The 24,560-nt window shown below is 48.8% G+C and overlaps 3 protein-coding genes across 6 annotated transcripts; 2 read left to right on the top strand and 1 right to left on the bottom strand.

Annotated features, from left to right (window-relative positions):
• Nucleotides 1-1,037: 1,037 nt before the first annotated feature.
• Nucleotides 1,038-7,504, bottom strand: Retreg2 (reticulophagy regulator family member 2). Its single transcript, XM_021664725.2, has 9 exons — nt 7,100-7,504; nt 6,752-6,858; nt 5,527-5,557; nt 5,030-5,165; nt 4,756-4,840; nt 4,360-4,503; nt 4,101-4,195; nt 3,475-3,610; nt 1,038-2,503 (listed from the first exon to the last, which is right to left on the bottom strand). The coding sequence occupies exons 1-9, from the start codon at nt 7,363-7,365 to the stop codon at nt 1,878-1,880; spliced, it is 1,626 nt and encodes a 541-aa protein (XP_021520400.1). The 5' UTR covers nt 7,366-7,504; the 3' UTR covers nt 1,038-1,877.
• Nucleotides 7,505-7,557: 53 nt separating this feature from the next.
• On the top strand, nt 7,558-14,232 carry Cnppd1 (cyclin Pas1/PHO80 domain containing 1). Of its 2 annotated transcripts, none has more exons than XM_021664740.2 (9): nt 7,558-8,159; nt 8,710-8,797; nt 9,257-9,365; nt 10,140-10,221; nt 10,371-10,491; nt 10,576-10,704; nt 12,078-12,139; nt 12,459-12,576; nt 12,988-14,232. In XM_021664740.2, exons 2-9 carry the CDS (start codon nt 8,729-8,731, stop codon nt 13,522-13,524), a joined length of 1,227 nt encoding a protein of 408 aa, XP_021520415.1. In that variant the 5' UTR covers nt 7,558-8,159; nt 8,710-8,728; the 3' UTR covers nt 13,525-14,232. The 2 variants fall into 2 exon arrangements, with proteins under 2 accessions (XP_021520415.1, XP_021520424.1); XM_021664749.2 differs by lacking the exon at nt 7,558-8,159 and adding an exon at nt 8,178-8,529.
• Nucleotides 14,233-14,339: 107 nt separating this feature from the next.
• On the top strand, nt 14,340-24,468 carry Slc23a3 (solute carrier family 23 member 3). Of its 3 annotated transcripts, none has more exons than XM_060368644.1 (12): nt 14,340-14,510; nt 16,441-16,598; nt 16,707-16,804; nt 16,948-17,021; nt 17,220-17,401; nt 17,706-17,826; nt 18,501-18,615; nt 20,421-20,674; nt 21,111-21,216; nt 21,477-21,644; nt 23,350-23,445; nt 23,960-24,468. In XM_060368644.1, exons 2-12 carry the CDS (start codon nt 16,588-16,590, stop codon nt 24,247-24,249), a joined length of 1,515 nt encoding a protein of 504 aa, XP_060224627.1. In that variant the 5' UTR covers nt 14,340-14,510; nt 16,441-16,587; the 3' UTR covers nt 24,250-24,468. The 3 variants fall into 3 exon arrangements, with proteins under 3 accessions (XP_060224627.1, XP_021520381.1, XP_021520372.1); XM_021664706.2 differs by lacking the exons at nt 14,340-14,510; nt 20,421-20,674 and adding exons at nt 14,533-16,315; nt 17,962-17,964 and having other exon boundaries at nt 17,737-17,826; nt 18,570-18,615; XM_021664697.2 differs by lacking the exon at nt 14,340-14,510 and adding an exon at nt 14,536-16,315.
• Nucleotides 24,469-24,560: the final 92 nt, after the last annotated feature.

Raw genomic sequence — 24,560 nt, 5'->3', positions numbered from 1 at the left:
TTTTTATTGTGGTGGGCTTTTTTTTTTTTTTTAAAGATTTATTTATTATTTATACAACATCCTGCCTGCACACTAGATCTTACTATAGATGGTTGTGAGCCACCATGTGGTTGCTGGGAATTGAACTCAGGACCTTTGGAAGAACAGTGAGTGTTCTTAACCTCTGAGCCATCTCTCCAGCCCTGGGCTTTTGTTTTTTGAGATAGGGTCTTCTCCTGCAGTAGACCAGGCCAGCCTGAAGCTCTCAATCATCCTGCCTCAGCCTCCCAAATGCTAGGATTATAAATGTGAGCTACTATGCTTAGCAATAAGATAATTCATTTTAAAAGTGAGGAAAAGCCTCAAAACATTAGCATATATAAATCACTTAGAATCAGCCAGGTGGTGGTGGCGCACGCCTTTAATCGCAGCACTCTGGAGGCAGAGGAGGGCAAATGTTTGAGTTCTAGGACAGCCAGAGATACACAGAGACCCTGTCTTGAAGAAACAAAAACAAAAACAAAAACAAACAAATCAACCAAAACCAAAAAACCCAAAACACACACACATACACACACACACACACAAAAGTTAAAACAGTATCAATCAAACACATATTATACTTTAAAAGATGAGATACCATTTTAAGTCTCTTGGCCTTTAGCCAGTTTATATAAATATGTACAGTCCTCCAATGCTAGTTAGTGGGCCTGTACCATTAGGATTAAATTGTTAGCATGTAGGTAGTTGACTTACAGAAACAATACCAAAGGCTTAGGCACATAGTAGGAAACAATTATTATAGCTCCATGTTTCCATTGATTGGGAAGACAAGGCAATTTCCTCCTGCATGTAATTTATTCACACATGCTAACTACATAGCATACAACCACGGAAGATGATTGAGGAGTAGGTAGGGTTGTCAGGATAATTCCTGCTTCTGGTTTTGTTTTACATCAAGAAAAATAACCAAGAGAGGCATGAGGGGCATTAAGCATGAGGAGGGGGCAAAGTGCACAGTGTAGGAGGCAGCTCACAGTGACACAGGCAGCAGCAGCTCTAGCCAATCAACACTTTATTTTTCCAGTTAACACCTACACAGATGTTACTACCCACTCTAAACCCGAGCAGGGGTCTCAACTGGTCCAGTAGGTTTTGTTCTTCTTCTCTAAGACAGAAGGGAAGTCCCTCACCTCAAAGAGAGCAGGCATGCCCATCAACCCCAGTGCTGGCAAAGTGCTATGGGGGCCTGCAGTCCTGCATCGTGTGGGCTGACTGGGCAAGGGTACAATGCAAGTTCGAGGCCACAGTGGCCTAAGCGCAGCACTACTGGCCTTATACCACTCCAGGTTTATTCCTTCTCAGAAGAGAACCCACCCTAAAACTCGGCCAGTGCCTGTGAGAAAGAGGAGTTGGAAGAGTGGGGATCACGCTGCTAAGGACAGGACACGGCAGGGAAATGAAGCCAAGGGGAGTGTGGGACAGTAGAGAAAATTATAAAGTGCCTGAACTAAACAACCAAGTGGGACATGAGGGCGAAGCAGCACAGGTCCCTGAGGATAGGAAGAAAAAGAAAGGTAGACCACCAGGGCTTTGGACACAGTAGAATGGAAAGAGATGAGGCAGGGAAGCAAGTGTAGGCTATGGAAAGACTTCCCTAGCCCTGATCACATCCACTAACCCAAATGGAAAATTATTTACAAATGTAAAACCAATCCTAGGCACAGGTACTATACCACGTCCCAGGACAGCAGGCAGGCAGGCAGAGAGTAGGCTGGCTTCCATCTGACAGCCAGCTTCTCCACACAGTGTCTCTCCCCAGCGTGGCAGAGAGAAGAGAAAATGTGACATGCCTAGTCAGGAAGCCCTAGTATGCCTGCAGCTCATTCTGCCATGGCTCATGGCTCAGCCACTGCATTAGCCTCTTGGTCTGACTGTACCAGAGAATGACTGTCTGGCCCCAGAGGAGGAGGAGGCAGAACATCAGGGGGCTTGGGGGGCATCTCTGGTCCTAAGCCCAGCTCTGCATTCAGTTGCTCCAGCTCCCCCTGATCCAGCAACTCAAAGTCCTCAGTGGTGAGTGCCTCTTCCTCCTCAGGGACAGCCAGGGGTTGAGGTGAGTCCTGGGGAAGGGATGGGAGCACAGAGGGGGACAGGAGGGAAACTGGACCACTTTCAGCAAGGCAAAGTGGGGGTGAGAGGGTGCTGGGTGGAGCCATTACATCACCACTCACTGCCTCTGGGCTTAGGGTCTCCACTGGTCCTCCAGGAGAGCATTTCACTCCATCCTGGGGGGTTCCTGCCCCATTGAAGTGCGTATTCACAAAGTGAAGAGGGGATGAGAGCTGAAGCAAGGTTTCCTTGACTACAGCCTCCTCTTCTTCTGTATCCAGGGCTTGCTTTGAGAGGGCTGGAGGAGCACTTAGCAGGTCTTCAGGAGGGGCCAGCTCTGTCTCTTCTCCCTCCCCCAGGTCTCGGCTCAGAGCCTCTTCTGGCTCACTTGGCAGGCTCTGCTGGTCCAAATCTGTGCAGAGAAGAAAGAGTTAAAAATGGGATGATTTACCTTTAGTCCCAGCACTCAGGAGGCAGAGGCAGGTGGACTGTTTTGAGTTCAAGGCCAGCCTGGACCACAAAGTGAGTTCAGGACAGTCAGGGCTACACAGAGAAACCCTATCTCAAAAAAAAAACAACAACTGAAAAAAGAGCCGGTTTCTCTGACTAGCCACAAAAGCCAGTAAGTTCATGAAGATAACTTGGGAAGCCAGCCCTGTGGCACATGGCTATTGTAATATTAGCCAGCATTTGGACAGTGGAGACAGGAGCAATTAGGTGTTCAGGTCATTCTCTGCTACAAAGAGAGTTCAAAGCAAGCCTAGACTATCTAAGACCCTTTCTCTCTCTGGGAGTTTTTATTTTTATTTTTATTTTTACAAGATAGGGTTTCACTGTGTAGCCCTGGCTGTCCTGGACTCCATTTGTAGATCAGGTTTATCTCAAACTCAGTGATCCATCTGCCTCTGCTTCTCTGAGTGCTGGTATTACAGGACTGTATCACCACGCCCGGCTTTATGATCCTTTTTCAAAAAGCAAAGCAGAGCTGAAGAGTTGGTTTAGTGGTTAAGGGCTCTTGCAGAGGACCAGGTTCAATTCCCAGCACCTAAATGGTAGCTCACAACCATCTGTATCTCCAGCTCCAGGAGATCAGACGCCCTCTTCTGACTTTTGCAGGCTCTAGGCATGCATGTGGTGTGCATACATACATGTCATGCCGGCCAATACTCACACATATAAACAGACCTAAAAAACAATAAAAGAACAAACACACCACCAAGCAAAGCAAAGCAACAGGATGGAATAGTGAGCTAAGGTCTTTGGGAACTTAGGGTAGAATTTGAGAATGTTAGAGGAAGCACTTTTAGAACTCAAAGAACACAGCCAGCAGCAACTCAGTATCAGGAAGCAGGAATACCAAAGAAGGGAAAAGACTACTCATACCCTCAGAAACATCTGTCAGCTGTGGGGTGGTAGCCCGAGACACAGAGAAGCCGCCACTCTCTAGGATAGAGGCCTCCTCGTCGGACAGCTCTGAGTCTGTAATAGCCAAGGCCAGTGCTGTTTTCTTCACATCCACCTACAGGAGAACCAGGATGAATCCAACAGGAAGAGATAAGAACACTTTACCCCTTGAGAAGTGGTAGCTCTACAGCAGATGCATTCCCGTCCCATTCTGCCTTTTTGGTTTTCTTGGAGATAGGATCTTATTATTTGGACCAGGTTGGTCTCAAACCCATAAAATGAAAACCAGGCTCCTTTTCTATGTTTTTTTTTTCTATGTTTTTTTTTTTTTGTTGTTGTTGTTGTTTTGTTTTTTGAGACAAAGTTTCTCTGTGTACCCATGGCTGTCCTGGAACACCATCTGTAGACCAGGCTGGCCTTGAACTCAGAGATTCACCTCCCTCTGCCTCCTGAGTGGGATTAAAGGTGTACACCACCGCCACCAGGCTGGTGTTGAACTCTTGGTTCTTCTCCTTCCACCTCTCAAATGGGATTATAGGTGTGCATCATAATACCCAGCTTCCCTTTAGCCTTCTATTTGACACCCCATCTTCCCTGGACCTCACCACTGGAGAGAAGCCAGCCAACTCTGCCTCACTTTCACTCTCTGTTTCAGCCAGTGGCTCGTCACCTCCTGGGGGTGCATTCTTCCCTTGCCGCTCTAGAGAAGGGCAAAAAGGCAATGATGAGCAGAGACAATGGTGGGGACCATTACAGCTAAGGAACTAGAAATGATTTAAATTCCCGGACACATCATGAGCCATAAACTGCAGGCTTTCCCACCCCCTATGCCTTTCACTGTCCTGGGTTAAGAGAATCCCTTACTCCTCTTGTCATGTTTGTGGTGCAGGGCATCAGCTTCTGCTTTCATGCTGTAGTCCAGCTGCATGAGCAAGGGCTCCAGGCGCGTATACATCCTCTGGATCAGTTCATGATAAACCACCAGCGGCCACAGGAGGATACTCAGCACTAGGGGTTGGAAAGTCCACTCAGATCTCAGGAGGCTACTTTCCCTAGAGCCTTCATTCAAATGTCCCCTGAACAGGCAGGTCTAATTAGAGATGAGATCCTTTCCCAAGACAGTGATATCCACTTCCCCCATCTACTATTCTCCTCCCCTGATGGGTAACTGACAAAGAAAATGCAGTCTTTCCTTTGGGTCAATCCAGGGAAAGAAGAACAGAAAAGGCTTTGGAAACAACAGGGATGGCCTCCACTCACAGACAATGTAGGAAATCATAATTCCTGGAACATAGTGTCCCAACACAGCTAGCACAGCACAGCCAGAACAGACCCGAGCACAGAACTGCAGAGAAGAGCACAGGATGTATGAAAACACTGGGCTTAGACTATGTGCCCAGTCACCTGGAGAAGACACTACAATTCATCTGGCGTAAGGACGGGAACCAGGTCAGAAAATCTATAATAGACACTGCTCACACCACTCCTCTCCCATCCCCTCTGGCTCCAGGAACTGTTACAGGAGGAGCTTTACCTGAGCTGGGTTCTGCCTCTTGTACTGCAACAGCTCTTGCAGGTGAATCTGGAAGGTGAGCCAGCTCTCAGCCAGGTATCTGCACAACTCGGGCACACTCAGCAGGTGCGGCTGGGCGCCTGACCCCGCACCCTCACTGGGAAGACATGATATGACCCTTGGAAGCCTCAGAAACCAGCTTTCTAAGGCACTCAAATCACTTTGAGATTGCTGATGAGATCTTCAAGCTGGAGATAAGGAAAACCCCACCTCCCCCAAAGGAGGTCATCCTAGCCCTGGGAAGCCAATTTCCAGGGTACTCAACCCTGTACCCCGACAAGAGAAGGCACACAGCATCTACATACAAAGAAGCCTAGGGCCAAGCACTTTTGCCTGCTGTAAGTCTTTCACTATAGTAGGGCCCATGTCCACAGACACCACAGAGCTGCTCCCCTTTGAGCTGAACTGGCAAGGAGACCACGTTTAGGCCTCTTCTTGAAAAGGTGAGCTGTACTCACCTGTCAGAGTGTGGTTCCTCAAGAGGTGGTGCTGTGGAGAAAAAAGAAGGGTAAATTAAGAGTGCAAGGGGCATTGAGAGATTCTAAATCAGAAAGAGCCGCTTCTCTTTGGCATTCTTGGTCTCAAAAATTTTCAGCGATCCCCTTGTCTCTCACAGGTACAAAGTGAGAACACTACAGGAGGCCCAGAGCATTTCCTTCCTACACCAACAACATGCTGTTTCTGTTCCTGTCTTTCTTTTTTGCAGTACTGGGAATTGAGCCTGGGGCAAATGCTAGGCAAGTGCTCTATCACTGAGCTGCATCCCCAATCTTCTTCTTGAGACAGGGCAGGCCTATGCACCCTCCCCACCTGAGCCTCTCAAGTAGCTTGGACAGGAGGCCAGTGCTAGCAGGCCCATCTTTGTTTCCTTCTTTAGACTTTACCTTTATCAAACATAGGAGCCCACACTTCATTCTTCTGTGTCTCAAGTAATTAATACACAGCCAGATACACAGTAGCTCCAAGATACATATTAAGTGAGTATAGAAGAGCAGAAAAAAAAAGTGACAATCCTATTATGTTCTCTGTAGACACCCATTTAACCATCATGTCCTGTGAAGTCTGCAAGTCTCGTTTGTTTTGTTTTTTGACAAAGTTTCTCTATGTAGCCCAGGTCGTCTTGGAACTCATTCTGTACGAACAGGCCGGCCTAGAACAGAAATCCACCTGCTCTGCCTCCCCGATGCTGGAATTAAAGGCCTGTGTCACCACATCCAGTACTTTTTGCAATTCTTTACAAGGCCATACACCTGGCAAAGGGCAGAGTAGGGAATGGAACTCAGGTGCTTTGGCTACAAACTCCACAATCTTTCATTTTGATTGATTTATTTAGTTTTTGAGACATTGTCTCACAATGTAGCTCTTGCTGGCCTGAAATTCCCTAATCGAGCAAACTAGCCTACAACTCCCAGAGACCCCTTTGCTTTTGTCTCAGTAGAACTGGGATTAAAGGCTTGCGCCACCACACCAAGCTCTAAACGCTACAGTTTATACTACTAAACTCACAAGACCGTTAATTCTGGGCAAGTGACCATTCTCATTTCAGGCAATTTCTTTTTTTAAAAAAAGAAAAAACAAAAACAAAAACGAAGGAGGGGCGTGGAGCATGCCTAGGAGGCAAATGGCATTGCTGTGCTGCACAAGGCAGGTGCACAACAGTGCATGTGGAGTGAAGAAACTCACCTGAAACGTCGGGGAGAAAGCGAGGATGCCAGAGATCCAGCAAAAAATAGGTCAAAAGTGAGATGCTGAGCAGGAAAATGGGCCGGAGGGACGATGAAGACAACAACCTTAGGGAGACAGGTATCTCAGCCGGGAGTAAGTGGCTCCCAAACCCATCGAAAATGACAGAAAGACCCACTGACTGGGAGATGGTCCTCTAAGCCGTCACCAAGAGACTAAGAAACGGGGCAACCTGGTGATGATGGATCACCGCCCCAGCTGACAGCCCTCGAAGGGAGGGTGCACCCGGTCCTCCCGCCCCCGCTCTCCCGCGCAGCCCGGCCCCGCCCCCTCCTCCGCGGCCGTTACCAGAAGAGGCCGTTGAGTGTGGCCGCCGTGACCAGGCTGTGCAGCGGCTTCTCCCATACCAGCAGTCTCTGTGCGGCCGCCAGCACCGCCTCCCAGCCGCGGAGCCGCAGCCACAGGGACGTGGCCAGGCGTCCCACTGCCTCAGCCGTGGCCGCCTCCTCCTCCGCGTCGCCGGTGGCCTCACCCATGCCGAGGCCCAGCCCCAGGCCCAGGCCCAGCCCCGAGGCGCCACCCGCACCGGTGTTACCGCCACCGCTGCTCGCCATCACCGTGCCGCAGCCGCTGCCCGAGCCCGCGAGGAGCCAGGGCTGCGCGGCCGCCGCCGGGGGCGCGTCAGGCGGAAGGGGGCGCACGCCCAGGCGAGCAGAACCTGCGGGCAAGGTCACGTGAGGCGGCGCCGTCACGTGACGTGGCCAAACAGCCCGGATGGGAGGCCCGCGCGTGCGCACTGGCGGCTGCCGCGATCCCGAATCCACGCAAGGTGTAGCTCCGGGCTTGCTGGAGCAGTGATCCGGGCAGGCGTCGAGGCTGCGCAGCCGGCGGTCTTCCCCCCGTACCGTCTAGGCGGCTGGGGGATTCGCGGGCGACCCGTAACTCCTGTGAGGCCCCGCCTGGAGGGAGCGGGCCTCCAGGCTCCCAGGATCTTGGCTAGGATCTGCTTCGGATCGGGAAGGGCGGCGGCATCCCCATTACTCAACCCCCGTCGTCTCCTGTCTCCTCCCCTCTCCCCTCAGCGGATAAACAAACACCGGCGCGTGACTTTTAATAACTTAAAAGCAGCTTCACCAACATAGAAAAGTTGCTTCTTCCTTCCCCGAGCGTCGGACCTCCTCCCCAAACCTTTCAGCGGCAAACTGGGTGGAAGGCGTGTTTAAAAATAAAACGTTTACGTGCTGTTTACTTTTGGGAGCCTAGTTAACATCGTGCTTTGGGGCTTCACGTCTTCTGAGCTCATTTAATTACAAAATACAGTATGTATTCGAGTTTTACAATTTTAAGTTCTTAAGGGGCGTAAAGGTTCAACAGATTCCCTCCCACCTTGTCCACAGTTCTCCCACAGGTAAGTTTCTTGTTCATCTTTTCGTGTAAGCATTGCTGATTAAGTGCATCTTCCCTACTAAAATCCGGGAAACCACTCGCCGCGTTGCCTCTCGTGTTGATCTGGTTAATAGCTGCACCACAAAGTCTGGCCACCTTCTTCACCCTTGGTTCGTCACGGTTCCCGGGGAACCGTATCGAAAATCAGAGCCGGGTGCTTGGGGTTCCCAAGACCCAGAAGCTGTCAGTTGTAGGTTGGGCCGGGCGGGTGGCACTTCCTGCCCGTGGCGCTGAGTCGTCGGCGACACGCCCGCAGCTTGTAAACGCCAGGCAGACGCGGCACGGGCACAGATCACTTCTGGCCCTCGTACCTCTTTACACCACCACGCCTGGTGAGCGTCGCGAGAGTCGTTGGGCGCCGGGAGGCCCAGTCACACGCGGAACAGGAAGAGGCATCCTACAGCTGCCGGCTGGAGGGGAGGAGGCCCTCGGGAGAGGCGGGCTGTTGGGCCAACGGGTGAGGACCGCTCCGCCAGTCACTTACAATTCCATCCCTTCCTCCACCTTCGCAGGGTGGCGGCTGACGGCGCGATGGACCTGGCTGGGCTCCTCCTGGACGAAGAAGGCACCTTCTCCCTCACTGGTTTCCAGGACTTCACGGTGAGAGCACAGGCTCCCGAGGTTGGGAGTACGGACTCCGGGGCTTTCCCCTCCGGATCCGAGGGAATGGGAGATCTCTTACTTACCATACCGGGGATTGGGCGGCTGTTCTGAGCAATGCCTACTGGAGGTTCGGGCCGCTTGGGCCTGGAGGCAAAGCCTCGGGTTATAGGAGGGGAACTACTAGTGATTAGACTGGGGTCCCTCTCGTTTCTAGTTTTCTAGTCTCCTGGAAGCCCTCAGTGACGGCAGGGTAATCACAGGATAATATCTTTCTCCCCCTATGGACAGGTCTAGTCTGACATTAGCCCTGGGAACTCGGGGCTGGATGGATTTAGCCCCAGTGGCAGTGGCAGCAAAGCCAGCTTGCTACCCTCTAAAGCTTTCCAGTCCCGACCCAGGACTTCCACCAAACCCTTCCCTGCCCTTCACCCTCCATTACTCCTGGCCCTGTTTCAGTTCCTTCCAGGACACCAGAAACTGAGCGCTCGAATCCGAAGGCGACTCTATTATGGCTTGGATTTGGAGACAGACTGCAGCCTGGAGGAGCTCTCCAGCCCTGTGGCAGGTTAGGCTGTGTGTGGCTGTGTTTGTGTGTGTGACTGGGCAAGTGAGAGCCTTGAGGACTGGATTGTTAGTAGTCAACAAATGCCTGGAGGTTAGCCCTCTGTACTGCACTGTGTCTCATCAGAGCTAGCTCGGTTGGTACTTGGTTTGACAATACAGGCCATGTTTCACATTCTTTTAGCCCACATGAGTAAAAACAGCTCATAAATCGCAGTCACTTATTTTTAGGGCCTGTGTACGCTAGGCAAGCATTCTACCCCAGAGCTCTATTTCAAGTCCTGCTGCCCTTTTTAATTTATAGGTCAGATATTTAGTTTATAAGTATATTTGTTGTATGTTGCTCAAGCAGACAAGGCACACTTACTTCTCAGATGAACATCAGTGAAAGATAAACAAGAGTGACTCAACAGAGGAAGAAGCCTTCCTGCTGGAAATAGCTGAGACCACCCAAGCTTAGAATGGGGTGGAAGTATGGTGAGGAAATCAAGGGCTGAAGAGTTGAGGCATCGTCTTATTACATAGATCTGACCAGCCTGGAACTCACTGTATAGATCAGGCTGGCCTCCACCTTGTAGTAATTCTCCTGCCTCCGTTTCTTGAGTTTTGGGATTTCAGGCATGTTTCATCTTGCCTTTCCCAGCTTAGGAGAATTTGGTTTCTGGTTTTCTGTGACTGTCATGTGCCCAGGACCTACAGACCTAGCTCTTCCCTGACAGTAGTGCGGACTGGTGTGTATGTTGGGGGTTGCTTATTGAGCTCCCCTGTCTCCTTGCAGACATTACTGTGGAACTCCTGCAGAAGGCAGCACCCAGTCCTATTCGCCGACTCCAGAAGAAATACGTAGCCCATGTGTCCCGGTGAGCCTGGGATTGCAGGGGTAGATAAGAGTGGGTGTGTAGGATGTTACTGTTCTAAAGACAAAGTGTAAAGACAAAGATGAGCATCTTGAGAATTTCAAGGGCTGAAGGCCCCTTGGGTTTAATTACTGAACCTTTCCACTTCCCAGAGAGGCTTGTATTTCCCCTTGTGCTATGATGTTAGCTCTGGTGTATATTGAGAGGCTTCGGCACCGAAACCCAGACTACCTGCAACATGTGTCGTCTTCTGATTTGTTTCTGATCTCCATGGTAAGGTTCCCCCTCCCTTTACTTTCCTGGGGAGCCAGGCACCAGGTGTGGGCTCCGCTGATGCCGCCTCTGGCTTCTCTGCAGATGGTGGCTAGTAAATACCTTTATGATGAAGGGGAGGAAGAGGAGGTCTTCAATGATGAATGGGGAGCTGCTGGGGGAGTTGCTGTGCCTACTCTCAATGCCTTGGAAAGGGGCTTCCTGAGTGCCATGGTGAGTGATGCTTCTCCCATCTATCATTTATTTTTTATTTATTTTTGGGTGTTTTGTTTTGTTTTGTTTTGAGACAGGGCTTCTCTGTGTAGCCCTGGCTGTCCTGAAACTCTCTCTGTAGACCAGGCTGGCCTTGAACTCAGAGATCCACCTGCCTCTGCCTCCTGAGGACTGGGATTAGAGGTGTGTGCAGCCTCTGCCACCACCACCACCACCAGCAGCTTCTCATCTATCTTTATGTTCCTTCATTCTTTGTTCACTCTCAGCTTTCTGTTGTCGTCTTTAACTCTTTTTATGCATTCATGCATGACTTTATGCAGGCTTAGACCACATAACCTTGAGTGTTGTTCCTGAGGACCTGTCTACCTTGCTTTTTGAAATAGGGTCTCTTGTTTGGCCTGGCATAGGCTGCCTGGAAAACCAGCAAGTCTCAGGGGTCTGTCTTGTCTTTGGCTTGTTTGTTTTGAGTTTATAAGTACATGCTATATATCATGTCCACTTCTTTTACATGGGTTCTTGAGATCAAATGCTTGCATACATGGACTGAACTATTGACAGCCTCAGTTTTTGTTTTTGTTTTTTCTTTTTTCTGCCAGGCGTGGTTGTACATGTCTTTAATCCCTGCCAGATTTCTGCCAACATGGTCCATTTCAGGATAATCAGGGCTACATAGTCAGGCCCTGTCTTTTAATGAATAAACTTTAAATCGGGCTGTCCTAGAACTCACTGTGTAGACTAGGCTGGTCTTGACCTTGTGATGAGCCTCCTGTTGCTTCTGCTTCTACCTGCTTTTGCTGATTGTAGGTGTGCTTACTGTACTGGGCTTTGTATGTCTGACTTGTTTGTGTCTTTTTGGTAGGGTCTTCCTTTCCTGTCCTTTCATGACTAGTCTGGAGGTTCCTGGAGCAGTGAGTCTAAAAGTAGAGGATATTTCCCTCTTGAAGGACATACTCTGAGGCAGAACCTGCAGTGTTGGCTTCCGAATATTTGCTTTTAAACTTTTCCTGCCTTAGATTTTGAGCTCTGTACAGGCAATGATCATTCTTAGATTTATTTTCTCCCCTTGTACTTAATAGAGGGGATAATTCAAGGTCAGGTAGGTGGTGATTACATGACACAGTATATGCAAGCTCTTCAGATAGCAGCTGGCACATCTATTCAGCTGGTGGTGGAACTGCTCTGATCAGGTCTCTGGCTGCAGCTGAGCTTAGTGTGTCTTCTTCCCTGTTCTTACTTATTTAGGGTTTGTTGAGATAGTTTTATATTATAGCCCAGGCTGGCCTGTAACTTACAGCAACACAATTGTTCACCCTTCCAAGTACTGCGATCATAGTAATGAACTATCATGCCTGTCTTCTTCTTCTTGCACATAGGATTGGCGTCTCTACACTGATCCTAGGGAGATCTTTGAGGTGCTGAGTTGGCTGGAGAGCTGGTGAGTCCCAGGAATTGGTAAGAGGGGTTTGAGGCATTTGGAGACCTAGGCCAGTGCCATAGGAACTACAGATGAGATTTCTGTAAATGGCAAAAAGGATTGCTCAAAGTGCTCATCTTGTAACTCTTCTGCCCTCCTTTGGTGGTGGGAGCAGCTTATGTACAGTTTAGGTCTTGGTCTCACCTTCTGGGCCAGTGGGTAGTTAGGGATCTGTGCATTTAACTAACTCCTTAGTGACTTCTCATGGGTCCTGAAAGGTATAAAGGTACCCTTGGGCTAGCTGCAGGAGAGTTCCTAACCCCTGGTTTCTTCCTACCAGTGTGGCTGAGCAGCAAGGACGACGGCGGGGCTGGTATACCTACACAGACCTGTGTGTGCTGCTGGAGCAGCCAGTGTGGCAGCTCTCTCTGGGCTCCCTCTGCCAGAAGCTGGTAAAGGTGAGGAAGGGTTACAGAGGGGAAGGACTTGAGTAGGCTTGGATAAGCACATGTGAGTGTTGAGAAGCAAATTCTGAGCCAGGCACCTGTAATCCACACTCAGGAAGGCAGAGGCAAACTGATCTCTGAGTTCGAGGCCAGCCTGGTCTACAAAGAAGTCCAGGACAGCCAAGGCTACACAGAGAAACCCTGTCTTGAAAAACAAAAAGAAAGAGAAAGAAAGAAAGAAAGAAAGAAAGAAAGAAAGAAAGAAAGAAAGAAAGAAAATCCTGAAAGGCTCAGAAGAAGATTGAGAGTAGATGGGAGAGTGGGGGAGGCAGAGGGAGCTACAGGGAGCTTCAGCTTGAGAGACTGGGTGTGGGAATAGTTAAAGGCAGTCAACAGCTTACTGTCTTATCTTCTCTCCTGCAGCTGTCCTGCCTGTTAGCTGTGGCATATGTGAGCAGTGTGGCCCTAGCTGTGGCATCCGTGGCTGTAATACACCAGTCTTTGGGGCTATCCTGCAGCCCCTCACCAGGTCCTCCTGACCTCACAGTGGTCTCCAAGAACCTCTTTCAGCCCTGCATACCATCCCCTGGGCCACAGTGCCTGCCTAATGTCTCTAGCTGCCTGGAAGGCAACACAGAGTTGTCTTCGCCCTGGGGCAGTCTTCTGGCCCCGCTGACACGCCCTCCGACACCTCCTCCAGACCTTCCTGCTCCATCTACTCTTTTTCACAAATGTCCCTTTTGTCAGAAGTTCCAGAGGAGCTCCCCAAACTGCCGCATCTGCCACCAGCCTAACCATACGGTGTCTACTGGTCCTTCTCGACCCTTTTACCATACTTATGGTGTGGCCCCACCCTGGCTGTGGAGCCCAGTGGCCCCTCCATTCCTCCAACCCCAGCAGTGTTCTCTTTTTAGTGTCATGGAGCTGGCCCGACTGAAGTCTTTCATTTTCCCTGGTTAGATGGGGTTGGAGGAGTGCATTAAGAGGGCATGGGAGTTCCCTGAGAACCTGGAAGAAGAAAACTTGGATTTAGATGTTTGTTACCTCTCTGGGTTCTTAGCTAGTCCCCTGTCCTCCTGGGTAGGAACCTAAGGGGTTATGGGTCAAGACAAGGTCATTCACTCCCTTAGACCTCAGAACCTGGCTAGTAGGCCAGGGCACCGATGGTGCCTGGGACAAATTCAGCTCAGTGACCAGGGGTGTGTCACAGGTGACAGAGAAGCACCTATCTGTCTGCCTTCCCAAGCCTGGGCAGGTAGATTTTTTGCTTTGAAATTTCCAAAGATGGAAAGATAAAGGTGGGAGGTGTGGGAAGTGGATGAGGAGAGGAAAGAAGCACTGATGTGGTTCTGTGTGATGTCTCTGAGTCAGGAAAACCAGGGACAGATGGTACCAAGATGGAAGTTGCTGAGGGAGGGAAGGCTTCCTGAGGCTGGAAGCTTGCCACACTCATCCTGTGGATGTAGTTGTCACAGCCAAGGATTGCTGCTGGGGCCTTCAACCTTGTCCTTTTTGTCTTCCAACTTTAGCGTCCTGCTCTAAGGCTTCCTACTCTACTGGTTTCTTTCTAGGTGTTCTCTTCACAGGCCTTTCTGGCCACCACTGCTTTGTATCTGGGTTTTTCATGCTTTTGTAGAACTGAAGTTTCAATAAACGGTTTCTGTTGCATGGCCTCGCCTTTTCCTTCTGCATTGTCCCTGAGGATCTTCCTTCCCTCATCTACCTCCCAAGTGAGATGCATGATCCTGTCAATGCATAAGCGTTTTCTCTGAGCTGTTTTAGACATCCTGTTAGGTTGGTGGTTATTGGCTCCTGTTTTGAGCTTCCTTGCATCCCTGCTGCTGCTACCGTGGAGGCCCTGAAATTGCCGGATGTGGTGGGCCACAGGATACAAGTGGTGACTCTTCTAGGCCTGGGAAAGCCTTGTCTGTTGTTTCATATTCCGGGTGGGTACCAGCCTTGTGGATCCTTATGGCTTTGAAACACATACTTAATTGAGCTCCTAGAAGGCAAGCCCTGCTGACCTCTTCACCAGAGTGACTTATGGAAGTAGCTGTTGTTGAAGAACTAGAGCTGGGTCGTCAATGGAAGAACAGTCTATGGTGTTCTGGTCTGCTAGTTGACGGCTGAAGATCATTTAGGGAGTGTGGGGGCTAGGAGTAAAGGTCTGTGGGCTGGTGGGTGCAGCTGCCCTCTAGGGTCAGTGTGGAAATGTACTGACCTTTTGTTAACAATCTTTGAGAATGCTACTGGCATTTATTCAGCTTGAGTGGAATGCCAGATATCCTAAAGGGTATAAAACCTCCTTTACTATGAACAGTTCTCAAGACATTATGTTCATGCATATGAACATCCTGTTTCATCTAAGCCTGGAGTTGCCTGCTTTTGAAAATGGCCTCGCTAAGTCCAGGCTGATGTAGAACTTACTATCCACTAACATCTGCCTTCAGAGTGATGGGATACAGACATGTGCCACCACCCCCAGCCAATCATGTTATTTTTTAAAGTGCAAACATGAAACATTTTTGTGCATTTTGAAAAAAAAAAAAAAAAAACCTGAGGCCTTAACCCTACACAAAGGCAACTAAGGAATGCTGAGAGTGGGAATAATAATAGTTTTCCCCAGAGAATAGCATACCAACTGGTTATCCAACAGCCAATGCTCGGCTCTGAAGACATATGAATTACCATATAGATTGGCAGGCTATATTTAGGAATATCTAAGAACAAAGAAAAGGGACCGTGAATTGGAAAGATGATATGGAGGGGCATATGAGAGGGTGTCAAGGGAAGGGAGAAATAATGTAATATTCTCAAAAATAAAAAATTGAACTCAATTTCCTGGGAATTATACTACCATGTAAAGTAAATGTATACTTCATTCAATGTTTTAACAAAAATTTGCTCACTGCTTTAGAACACTAGGGTCACCAGTGTCAGTACTGTTTATAAAGACGCCTGAATTACCAGTAAAGCATCATTATCAGCTGACAGTGTAGCTGCCACATCCACAGTGATCCTGTTCATGGGTGTGGGCCGCAGACTGTTGCATTGTCTTCTGGTTTACTTGTGCCCAAGCTTTCACATTTTAAAACACAGGTTACTAGGACTATTGCTTCACAGTGAACGCATTATACGTAATGGTCATTGTCATACAGGAGGTGGGCATTTTATGCAGGAGTTTTGTTTTGAACATGTCTTGTTTGGTTGAGGAATGTGTACGTACGTAACCGAGACGATGCTGAATGCTGATGAAGTTCGCAATATTTCTTGAGGCTATTTTGATAGGTCTCCCCTCAACAGGGATTTCCAGAGCCTGGTCTGTAAGCAGGGGATGTGGATGAAAATTCTTGAGGGAGGGAGGGAAGGAGGGGTCCAGAACTCAGCTGCTAGGTTAATGGCTGATGGAATTTGCACAAGAGCTGGGCAAAGGTGAAAGAGCCGTGTCCTACTCCCAAACCCTCATCCCTTCTCTCTGCTTCATTAACACCCCCACCCCCTCCCTACTGCAGCCAGCTCACTCCACCCTCACCTCTTACTCTACTCAACTACGGCAGCCAAGACACAATCAAGTCAGGACAGCATGAGCCGATCACCTCTCCATCCTGTTCCTCTCCTATCTGTGGGCTCCCAGGATGCCCCTGTTCCCCTGCCACCATTGCTGCCCCCTCTCCAGAATCCCTCCTCCCACTCTTGGGCTTCTCGGTGTGGGCCTTCTACCTGGGGTCTCAGCTGTCTTCTGGCTCTACAGGTAGGAGGTAGAGGTATAGGAGTTGGCATCAGCTGAAATGGTTATTTGGAGGGAGTCAATGAACCATGAAAAACCTACATATAGGTACTTCTGAGGCTCGCCCCTCTCCGTTCCTCTGTCTGCAGCACTTCCTGGTCCTGGCATCTCTGCTCTGTGCCTCCCATGTATTGCTGCTTCACAGTCTTCCCCCAGGAGGCCTCTCATATTCACCTGCTCAGCTCCTGGCTTCCAGTTTCTTCTCGTGTGGTGTGTCTACGGTCCTGCAAACTTGGATGGGCAGCAGGTGAGGGGAACTCCTTTGAGAGAGGGAGTAGTCTCCCAGAAAGAGACTCAAGGGAATCCTGTTGACTGCCACATGTTTCCAAGCCTGCTGGGGCTGCTCTTCCTACAGGCTGCCTCTAATCCAGGCTCCATCCTTAGAGTTTCTTATCCCCGCACTGGTGCTAACAAGCCAGAAGCTTCCTCTGACCACCAAGACACCTGGAAACGGTAAGTACAGAGTAGAGGCAGGCTAATGGCAGAGGTACTATTGCTAGGCATTGTAGCGGTCTTGGGGTTATCCCAGTTATCAGCTAGGACATTAGAGCACTGAGTCTCCATTTATGTCTCTTCTCTGTACCCCAAACTTCCAGCCTCCCTCTCACTGCGCCTGTGTAATGTGACAAGCTGCCATGGCCTGGAGCTCTGGAACACTTCTCTCCGAGAGGTGGGCACTTAGAAAAATACAGCAGGAGAACCGGATGGTCCCAGAATGGAGAGTGTCTTATTTCCGTCATGTACATATTGATGCTATGAGGAAGGGACTAGGCAGGGGCCTGTCCCTGGAATTAGTTAGAAAGCCCAGGCTGAAGTCAGCCCTATTGAAAAGAAATTTTTCTATCTTTCCTTTCGTCTACTCCATCAGGTGTCGGGGGCAGTGGTGGTATCCGGGCTGCTGCAGGGCACAATAGGACTTCTAGGGGTGCCTGGCCGTGTATTCCCCTACTGTGGGCCACTGGTGCTGGCCCCCAGCCTGGTTGTAGCAGGGCTCTCTGCGCACAAGGAGGTGGCCCAGTTCTGTTCCGCACACTGGGGCCTGGCCTTGCTGTACGTGAGTCGGAGAGATGTGGGATGGTGGCCCAGTGGGTTTGCAGGCCCTGGGGAGGGCAGAGCTGCTCAGGTTCCATGGCTCCCTGGGCAGAGATAACAGTTTTTCCATTTGGAATCCAAGGAATCCTTAATTTATTCAGTCTCTCTGAGATTCATAGTCACATGCTAGGGTACCTTAGGGTATCTCCCTACCCTTTCCATTTCTTCCCAGGTACCTCCTTTTATGATAGTCTGCTCACCTGCATTGCCATAGTTCAGGGTTCTGATGCTGCCAACTCATAAAGCTTCTTCTCTTTGCTAGGCTCATCCTGCTCATGGTGGTCTGTTCTCAGCACTTGGGTTCCTGCCAGGTACCCCTCTGCTCCTGGAGGCCAGCTTCAACCTCAACTCACATTCGTATTCCTGTCTTCCGACTTCTTTCGGTAGGTGGGGCTCTGGGCAGATGAAGTTGGAGGGGCTAGCTGCTGTGCAGCTCCAGGTGAGGTGGCACACACCTGTGATTCCACACTGACAAGGTGGAGGCAGGAGGATTCAGGCATTCAAGTTCTGCCACTTAGAAAGTTTCAGCCCAGCCTGGGATACACGAACAAAACCCATTAAGACACTGCTGCTCTTCCAGAGGGCCTGAGGAGCCCTGTTTGATTCCCAGCACACATGTGGGTGGCTTATAACTGCAGATAATGCCTGCTTCAGAAGCCAGATCCCTCTTCTGGCCTTCAAACACTGTCCTCTCCCACCCCCCACATACACAAATAAAAATAAAACAGTTGAGTCAAACATGGCGGCACACATCTTTAATCCTAGCATTTGTGAGGCAGAGGCAGGCAGTATTCTGTGAGTTGGAGGCCAGCGTGGTCTACATAGAGAGTTACAGGACAGGCAGGGCTATACAGAGAGACCCTGTCTCAAAAATCTAATCTAATCTAATCTAATCTAATCTAATCTAATCTAATCTAATCAATAAAATTGTTGAAAGTGTGGACTTACATGGAATGTTGGTCCCCCCACTTCTGAGTTTCTGTTGACCCCACCCAAGCTGACTCAGAAGGTTCCGGGGGAGGAGGGAGCTCTTTTCCATCTCAGTATTATCCTTCAGGTGCTTGCCCCCGTGGCCTGTGTGTGGATCATCTCTGTCTCTCTGGGTCTGAGTGTTAATCCCCTGCAGCTATCCGACCCCACTGAGGCACCATGGTTCTGGCTGCCTCACCCAGGTAGGTTTGCTCCTACACCCTCATTCTCTTGCTCAAATCAAGGTTTCTGTTTGTTTGAACTCAGCATTTAATTCAGCCCGGTGAGGAGGCATGCATCTGTAATCCCAGTACTTTGGAAGTAGAGGTAGGAGGATCAGAAATTCAAAGTCATCCCCAGCTATATATCAAATTTGAGGCTAACCTGGGCTACAGGAGACCCTGCCTCAAACAAACAAACAGACAAACAAGCAAGCAAGCAAACAAGGCTCACAAAAGATTTAAGGGAACTCATTTCTCACTTCTGAGTTAAATTTTCTTTTCTCAAAACGCAGGTGGAGAAATCGCCAACTTACAGGGTCTCGTCATCCCATCCCCCATCCCCCTTCAGTGCAGTGTATTATTTGGGTCAGGGCTGGGAGACTAACATGTATGTTCAGTCTCTACCCCACTGCTTAACGTCTGACCAATTAACAAGTTTACATTGCCAGCCTCGGTGGGCATTTTTTGTTGATAAACTGTGTAGTTACAGCCTTGGAGTTGGTGTATGTGAAATTTTGTCATTCATGTTAATTTGTCATGGTGGTAGGGGTCAATCAATGCTAGCCTCATGCGTACACAGCAAGTGCTTTACACTGAAGTCTCTAAGCCAGCCCTTCATTTAACAGCATAACAATGGCCCGCTGAGTTCTGATTAGGCCCTAAGCACATGGTAGGCATAGTGGTTAATACAGGAATAATGATATCTGCTTTATGGAGCTGATGTTCTGTTGGGGTATACAGACAGGTATCAAGGAAGTCCCTATGTAAATGTGAGGTTGTTGTTGTGGAAGGCGTTACCTAAGGAAATCATGGGGAATTTGATGCTATTAGAGAGTTTGAGAGAATTTTTTTTAAAGAAGTGTTCTTTTTAAATATATTTTTATTATTTCTTGACATGTTCCATACATGTATACACTGCACCTTGATCTTATCCACTTATCCAACTCTCCCACTCCCTGCCAACAGATCCCCATCCCATTTTCATGTCCTTTAAAAAAGTATTTACTGAGTCTAGTTCATGCTGCCTGTGTGAGCATGGGTGTGAGGCCATCTAGTAGAGCAAATGACTGTCCCCAGCAGCCATCATCTAACATAGCTCCTCAGCTTGGGTCCCACTCATGCTTCCATGCTGGAGTTGTGACTGGCTTGCTCTTGTACAGGTCTTGTGCAGGTAACCACAGCTGGAGTGCAAAGGTCATGTCAAGACAGCATCACACAGCACCCCTCCCCAAGCTCCAGCTCTTACTTACATTTCTTTTTCTTTTTTTTTTTTAGACAGGATCTCACATAGCCTATGTTGGCCTTGCAATGTATTCAAGGATTGCCTTAAACTCTGAATCCTCCTGCCCGTACCTTGCAAGTGTTAAAATTACAGGGATGCATTACCACACCTGAATAGCAAAAATATACTTGAAGTAGTGAGATGAAATGTAAGAGCTGAAGAGAGTAGGACTTAGTTGGATAGGAGGCAGGAGACAACAGCATAGTAGGTAAATAGCAGATGCAAGGGCCATATGGTTGCTAGGAACACAGTAAATCCACAGCCTAAAGCAAGACTAAGGTGTTTGAAGTACGGTGGAAAGTGACAGGAAATGAGACTCGGAACAGAATTTAGAGTCAGACCAAAGATGACCTTGTAGATCATCTCCTGGAGTGCAGTGGTTTTGCCTCCATAGTATTATGTTGAAAAGCTTGAGCCTCTGGGATTCTTGTGGCAGGAGCATTTAAAAGCAAGGGATGTTCCAGGCTTGGGTCTGGCCTCCAGGTGACTCCTCTTTTATCCTCAGGTGAGTGGGATTGGCCCTTGCTGACACCCAGGGCCCTGGCTGCAGGCATCTCCATGGCTTTGGCAACCTCCACCAGCTCCTTGGGTTGCTATGCCCTTTGTGGACAGCTCCTGCATTTGTCTCCACCACCACCACATGCCTGCAGTCGAGGGCTGAGCCTGGAGGGGCTGGGCAGTGTGTTGGCAGGGCTGCTGGGGAGTCCCCTGGGCACTGCATCCAGCTTCCCTAACGTAGGCACAGTGAGTCTTTTCCAGGTACGTGCATCTGAGACAGGACTGGAGGGGGAATTGGAGGTACAGGGGCTGGAACTCACACTGATTGATGGTCAGCTGGGCTATCCCAATCAGTCAGTTCTCTAAGAGAGGTGCTTTTAGAAGTGCTATGAATGTGGCGAAACAGGAAATTGCCATGCCAGGTCATTGGGAGCTCTGCCAAGGCTCATTCCAGCGATGACTGAGCTAGAAAGAGCCCTGTTCTCTTGGGAACTTCATAAAAAGGAAGTATATAGCATAATTTGAGAGTAGTAAATACTATCAGGAGAAGAGAGGTGTGTGGGCTGAGTCAAAGACCTACCTTTGGATTGAATGGATTGGATGTTTAGAAGGGTCACATTTAAGCTGGGATACAAAGGATGAGAAGTGGGCCAGGCAAGGAGGTGGCAGTGTTTTCTAGTGTCTCTTCTTCATGCAGACTGGCTCACGGCGAGTAGCCCACCTAGTGGGGCTGTTCTGCATGGGGCTTGGGCTCTCCCCAAGGCTGGCTCAGCTACTTACCAACATCCCACTGCCTGTGCTCGGTGAGTGAACAAATGGGAAGACAGATACTGGAATACTGTTTCCCCAAGTTTGGCCCAACCAGTTGGCTAGACTCATGCCGTTTCTTTCTAAATAGCTTCTCTGAGTGGCTATGAACATTTGTGCTTGTTTTCTCAGCTGAACCGAGTCTCTGAATCAGAAACAAGCCTATTGGTGATCTTTCCTCATTACAACCTGCCTGTCCTATAAACCCTGAGCTTTGCCCTTTTCCTTCTGCCTTGTTTTCTTCTGTGTGAGACAGGTGGGGTACTGGGAGTGACCCAGGCTGTAGTTCTGTCTGCTGGATTCTCCAGCTTCCACTTGGCTGACATTGACTCTGGGCGAAATGTCTTCATTGTGGGCTTCTCCATCTTCATGGCCTTGCTTCTGCCAAGGTGGCTCCGGGAAGCCCCAATCCTGCTCAACACAGGTAGGTGGGGTGGAGAAGAAAAAAGGAGTTTCTCAATAGTGGGGTTGAGGTTTTAGGCTCTCTGAATTCTTGGCCTCACAATGGGATTTTTGCATATACTTCATGATGCTAGCAGCATTCCTTGGTTTTATTTCTGTTGCTGTGGTAAAAGCATTCAGACCAAAAGCAACTTAGGGGAGGAAAAGTTTGATTCACTAAACAGTTTTGGGTAACATTCAATCACTGAGGGAAGCCACGACAGGGACTCAAGGCAGAATCTTCAAGGCAGGCCTGCTTGCTAAGCTACGTGCTTTACTTCCAAACAAGGAACTCATTTCACAATGAAGTACAGCAGGAACCATGGGGGATACTGCCAGCTGGCTCGTAGGCTGGCTTACACTTGGCTGACAGGTCAAGACCACCTGTCTAGGGATGATTCTGGGTATGGTGGGCCAGGCCCTACTAAATCAATTACCAATAAAGTCAATCTCCCACAGACGGGCTCACAAGCCAATCTGATCTAGACAATTCCACAATTGGGACTGTCTTCTCAAATGACTCCAGGCTGTGACAAGTTTACAGTTAAAGCTAATTAGTTACAAAACCCTTTCCCTAAAACACATTTAAAACAAACAAACAGACAACCCCAGCTAACTAGGTCAGGGCACAAAAGTCCTTCTAGGCTGGGCGGTGGTGGCACACGGCTTTAATTCCAGTCCTTGAGAGGTGAAGGCATGCGGATCTTTGTGAATTTGAGGTCAGCCTGGTCTACATAGTGAGTTCCAGGCCAGTGAGGGCTACATAGTGAGATCCTGACCAAACCAAACCAAACCAAACCAAACCAAACCAAACCAAACCAAACCAAAAGCAACAACAAAAATCTGTGGTACTCAATGACAAAGAGCAGCTTCTGTCTGAGGTGATCCAACAGAACTGAATTGGTCTTTGAGGATGGAAAAACTTAAACATATTTGGCAAATGGCCATTTCTGAGTGTGAGAGACAGGGTCACATTTTGGAACCTAGACTGGCTTCAAACACTTGGCAATCATCTTCCTTCAGATTCCCAAGTGGCAGGATTATAGATGTAAGCCACATGCACAGCTAATAAGGTCATTCTTGATCACATTTCTATCACATACAAAGATAAAAGATAGGGCAGAAGTAGCAAAGAGCCTAGTTTATCCAGAACATTGGTTTTCAACTGGGGGATGATTTTGTCCCACAGGGAACATTTAGCAATGTCTGGAGACTCTTTTTTTTTTTAACGTCATAGTGGGGAGAAAAAGGACTGTTACTGGCATTCACTGCTTGGAGAGGTTGTTAAACATCTTTTGGTGCACTGGACAGCTCCTTATAATAGAATCATCTGGTCCAAAGTGTTACTAGGACTGAAGTCAACTGAGAGGTTCAGGCTAGAGCACAGAAGGTCAGAAGTGGGAGAGACTGGGGCTTCTCATCTGCCACTTTCCAGAGAAATGGAACCTGGGACAAAGGTTATCTGGAATGGTATGTGGGAGCTTAGAAGACACATTGTTGAGAAGGGATGCTAAGGGAAGGGTTTGAGTGTGGGAATGGAGTGTGTAGAGGAACAAAAGGTAGGTTGGGTGGAATGACAGCCTAGTGAGATGTGTCCCGGGCCTGGGACTTAGTTTATGTCTGAAAGGGAAGACTTATTCCCTGGGACAGTATTAGTTACCTTCTTGCCTGGCCCGAACCCTTTGTAGGCTGGAGTCCTTTGGATATGTTCCTGCGTTCTTTACTGGCAGAGCCCATTTTCCTAGCTGGTCTTTTGGGCTTTCTCCTGGAAAACACCATATCTGGTAAGTTGAGACCAGATGCTAGGGAAGTGGCTCAGTACTCATTACTCCCTGGATTGGCCAGTGACCTAACCAACCCTTCCTTTTACTTACTTAGTATTTAAAAAAGAATTTATTTTCATTTTAAATTACGTTTGTGGGGGCTGGAGAGATTGCTCAGCAGTTAGGAACGGTGAATGCTCTTCCAGAGGACCTGGGTTCAATTCCCAGCACCCACATGGTGGTTCACAACTGTCTGACCCGACACTCTCACACAGACATACAGACAGGCAAAACACCCATTATACATAAAATAAAAATAAATTATAAAAAAATCATGTGTAAGTACATGTGTCTGTGGATATCAGAGACCAGTGGATACAGACACCAGTAATGCCAAATTTACCCCAGACCCAGAGCTAGAGGCAGTTGTAAGCCATCTGATATGCTTGCTGGGTCTTGAGCCCTCTTTAAGAGCAATACCAGCTCTTAAAAGAGCTGAGCTACTTCTCCAGCCTGACCAATCCCTCTTTTACAGGTACACGGACTGAACGAGGCCTAGGTCAGGGGCTGCCAACTTCTTTCACTGCCCAAGAAACTCAAATGTTTCAAAAGTCCAGGGAGAAGGCTGCTCAAGAGTATGGGCTTCCTTCACCCGTCAAAAACCTGTGTTCCTGCATCCCGCAGCCTCTCCATTGCCTCTGCCCAATGCCTGAAGACTCTGGCGATGAAGGAGGGCCCTCTAGAACAGGAGAGACAGCTGATTTGTTGCCTAATTCTGGGGAGTCATGCCCCACGGCAAGCAGAGATGGATTTAGGTTCCAGTAATTACCAAAACCACTATTTTTGTCTTTATTAGTTTAGCAGTAATTCTCAGCCTGCTGGAGTCTCACCTCCAAGGCTGTACTTTCTCTCAGCGAGAAGGTGTGTGTGGCCCACTAGTAGAATGGGCTGCCTTTCCTCTTCATGGTTTAATGTTCAGGAGTAGGGGCCATGGTTTAGTGGGTGATAAGTAAATAAACGGGATTTTTGCCTGTGAACTGCTAATGCTGCCTGAATGACCTCTAGCATTCAAATATTTACTCAGTGCTTCCCATGAGCAAGGTCCTACATCCACAGGTATGAATACGACAGGGTCC

The sequence above is a fragment of the Meriones unguiculatus genome, chromosome 15 (genome assembly GCF_030254825.1).
Source record: "Meriones unguiculatus strain TT.TT164.6M chromosome 15, Bangor_MerUng_6.1, whole genome shotgun sequence".
In the NCBI taxonomy this organism is placed as follows: domain Eukaryota; kingdom Metazoa; phylum Chordata; class Mammalia; order Rodentia; family Muridae; genus Meriones; species Meriones unguiculatus.
This window is presented reverse-complemented; position numbering and strand designations above follow the sequence as displayed.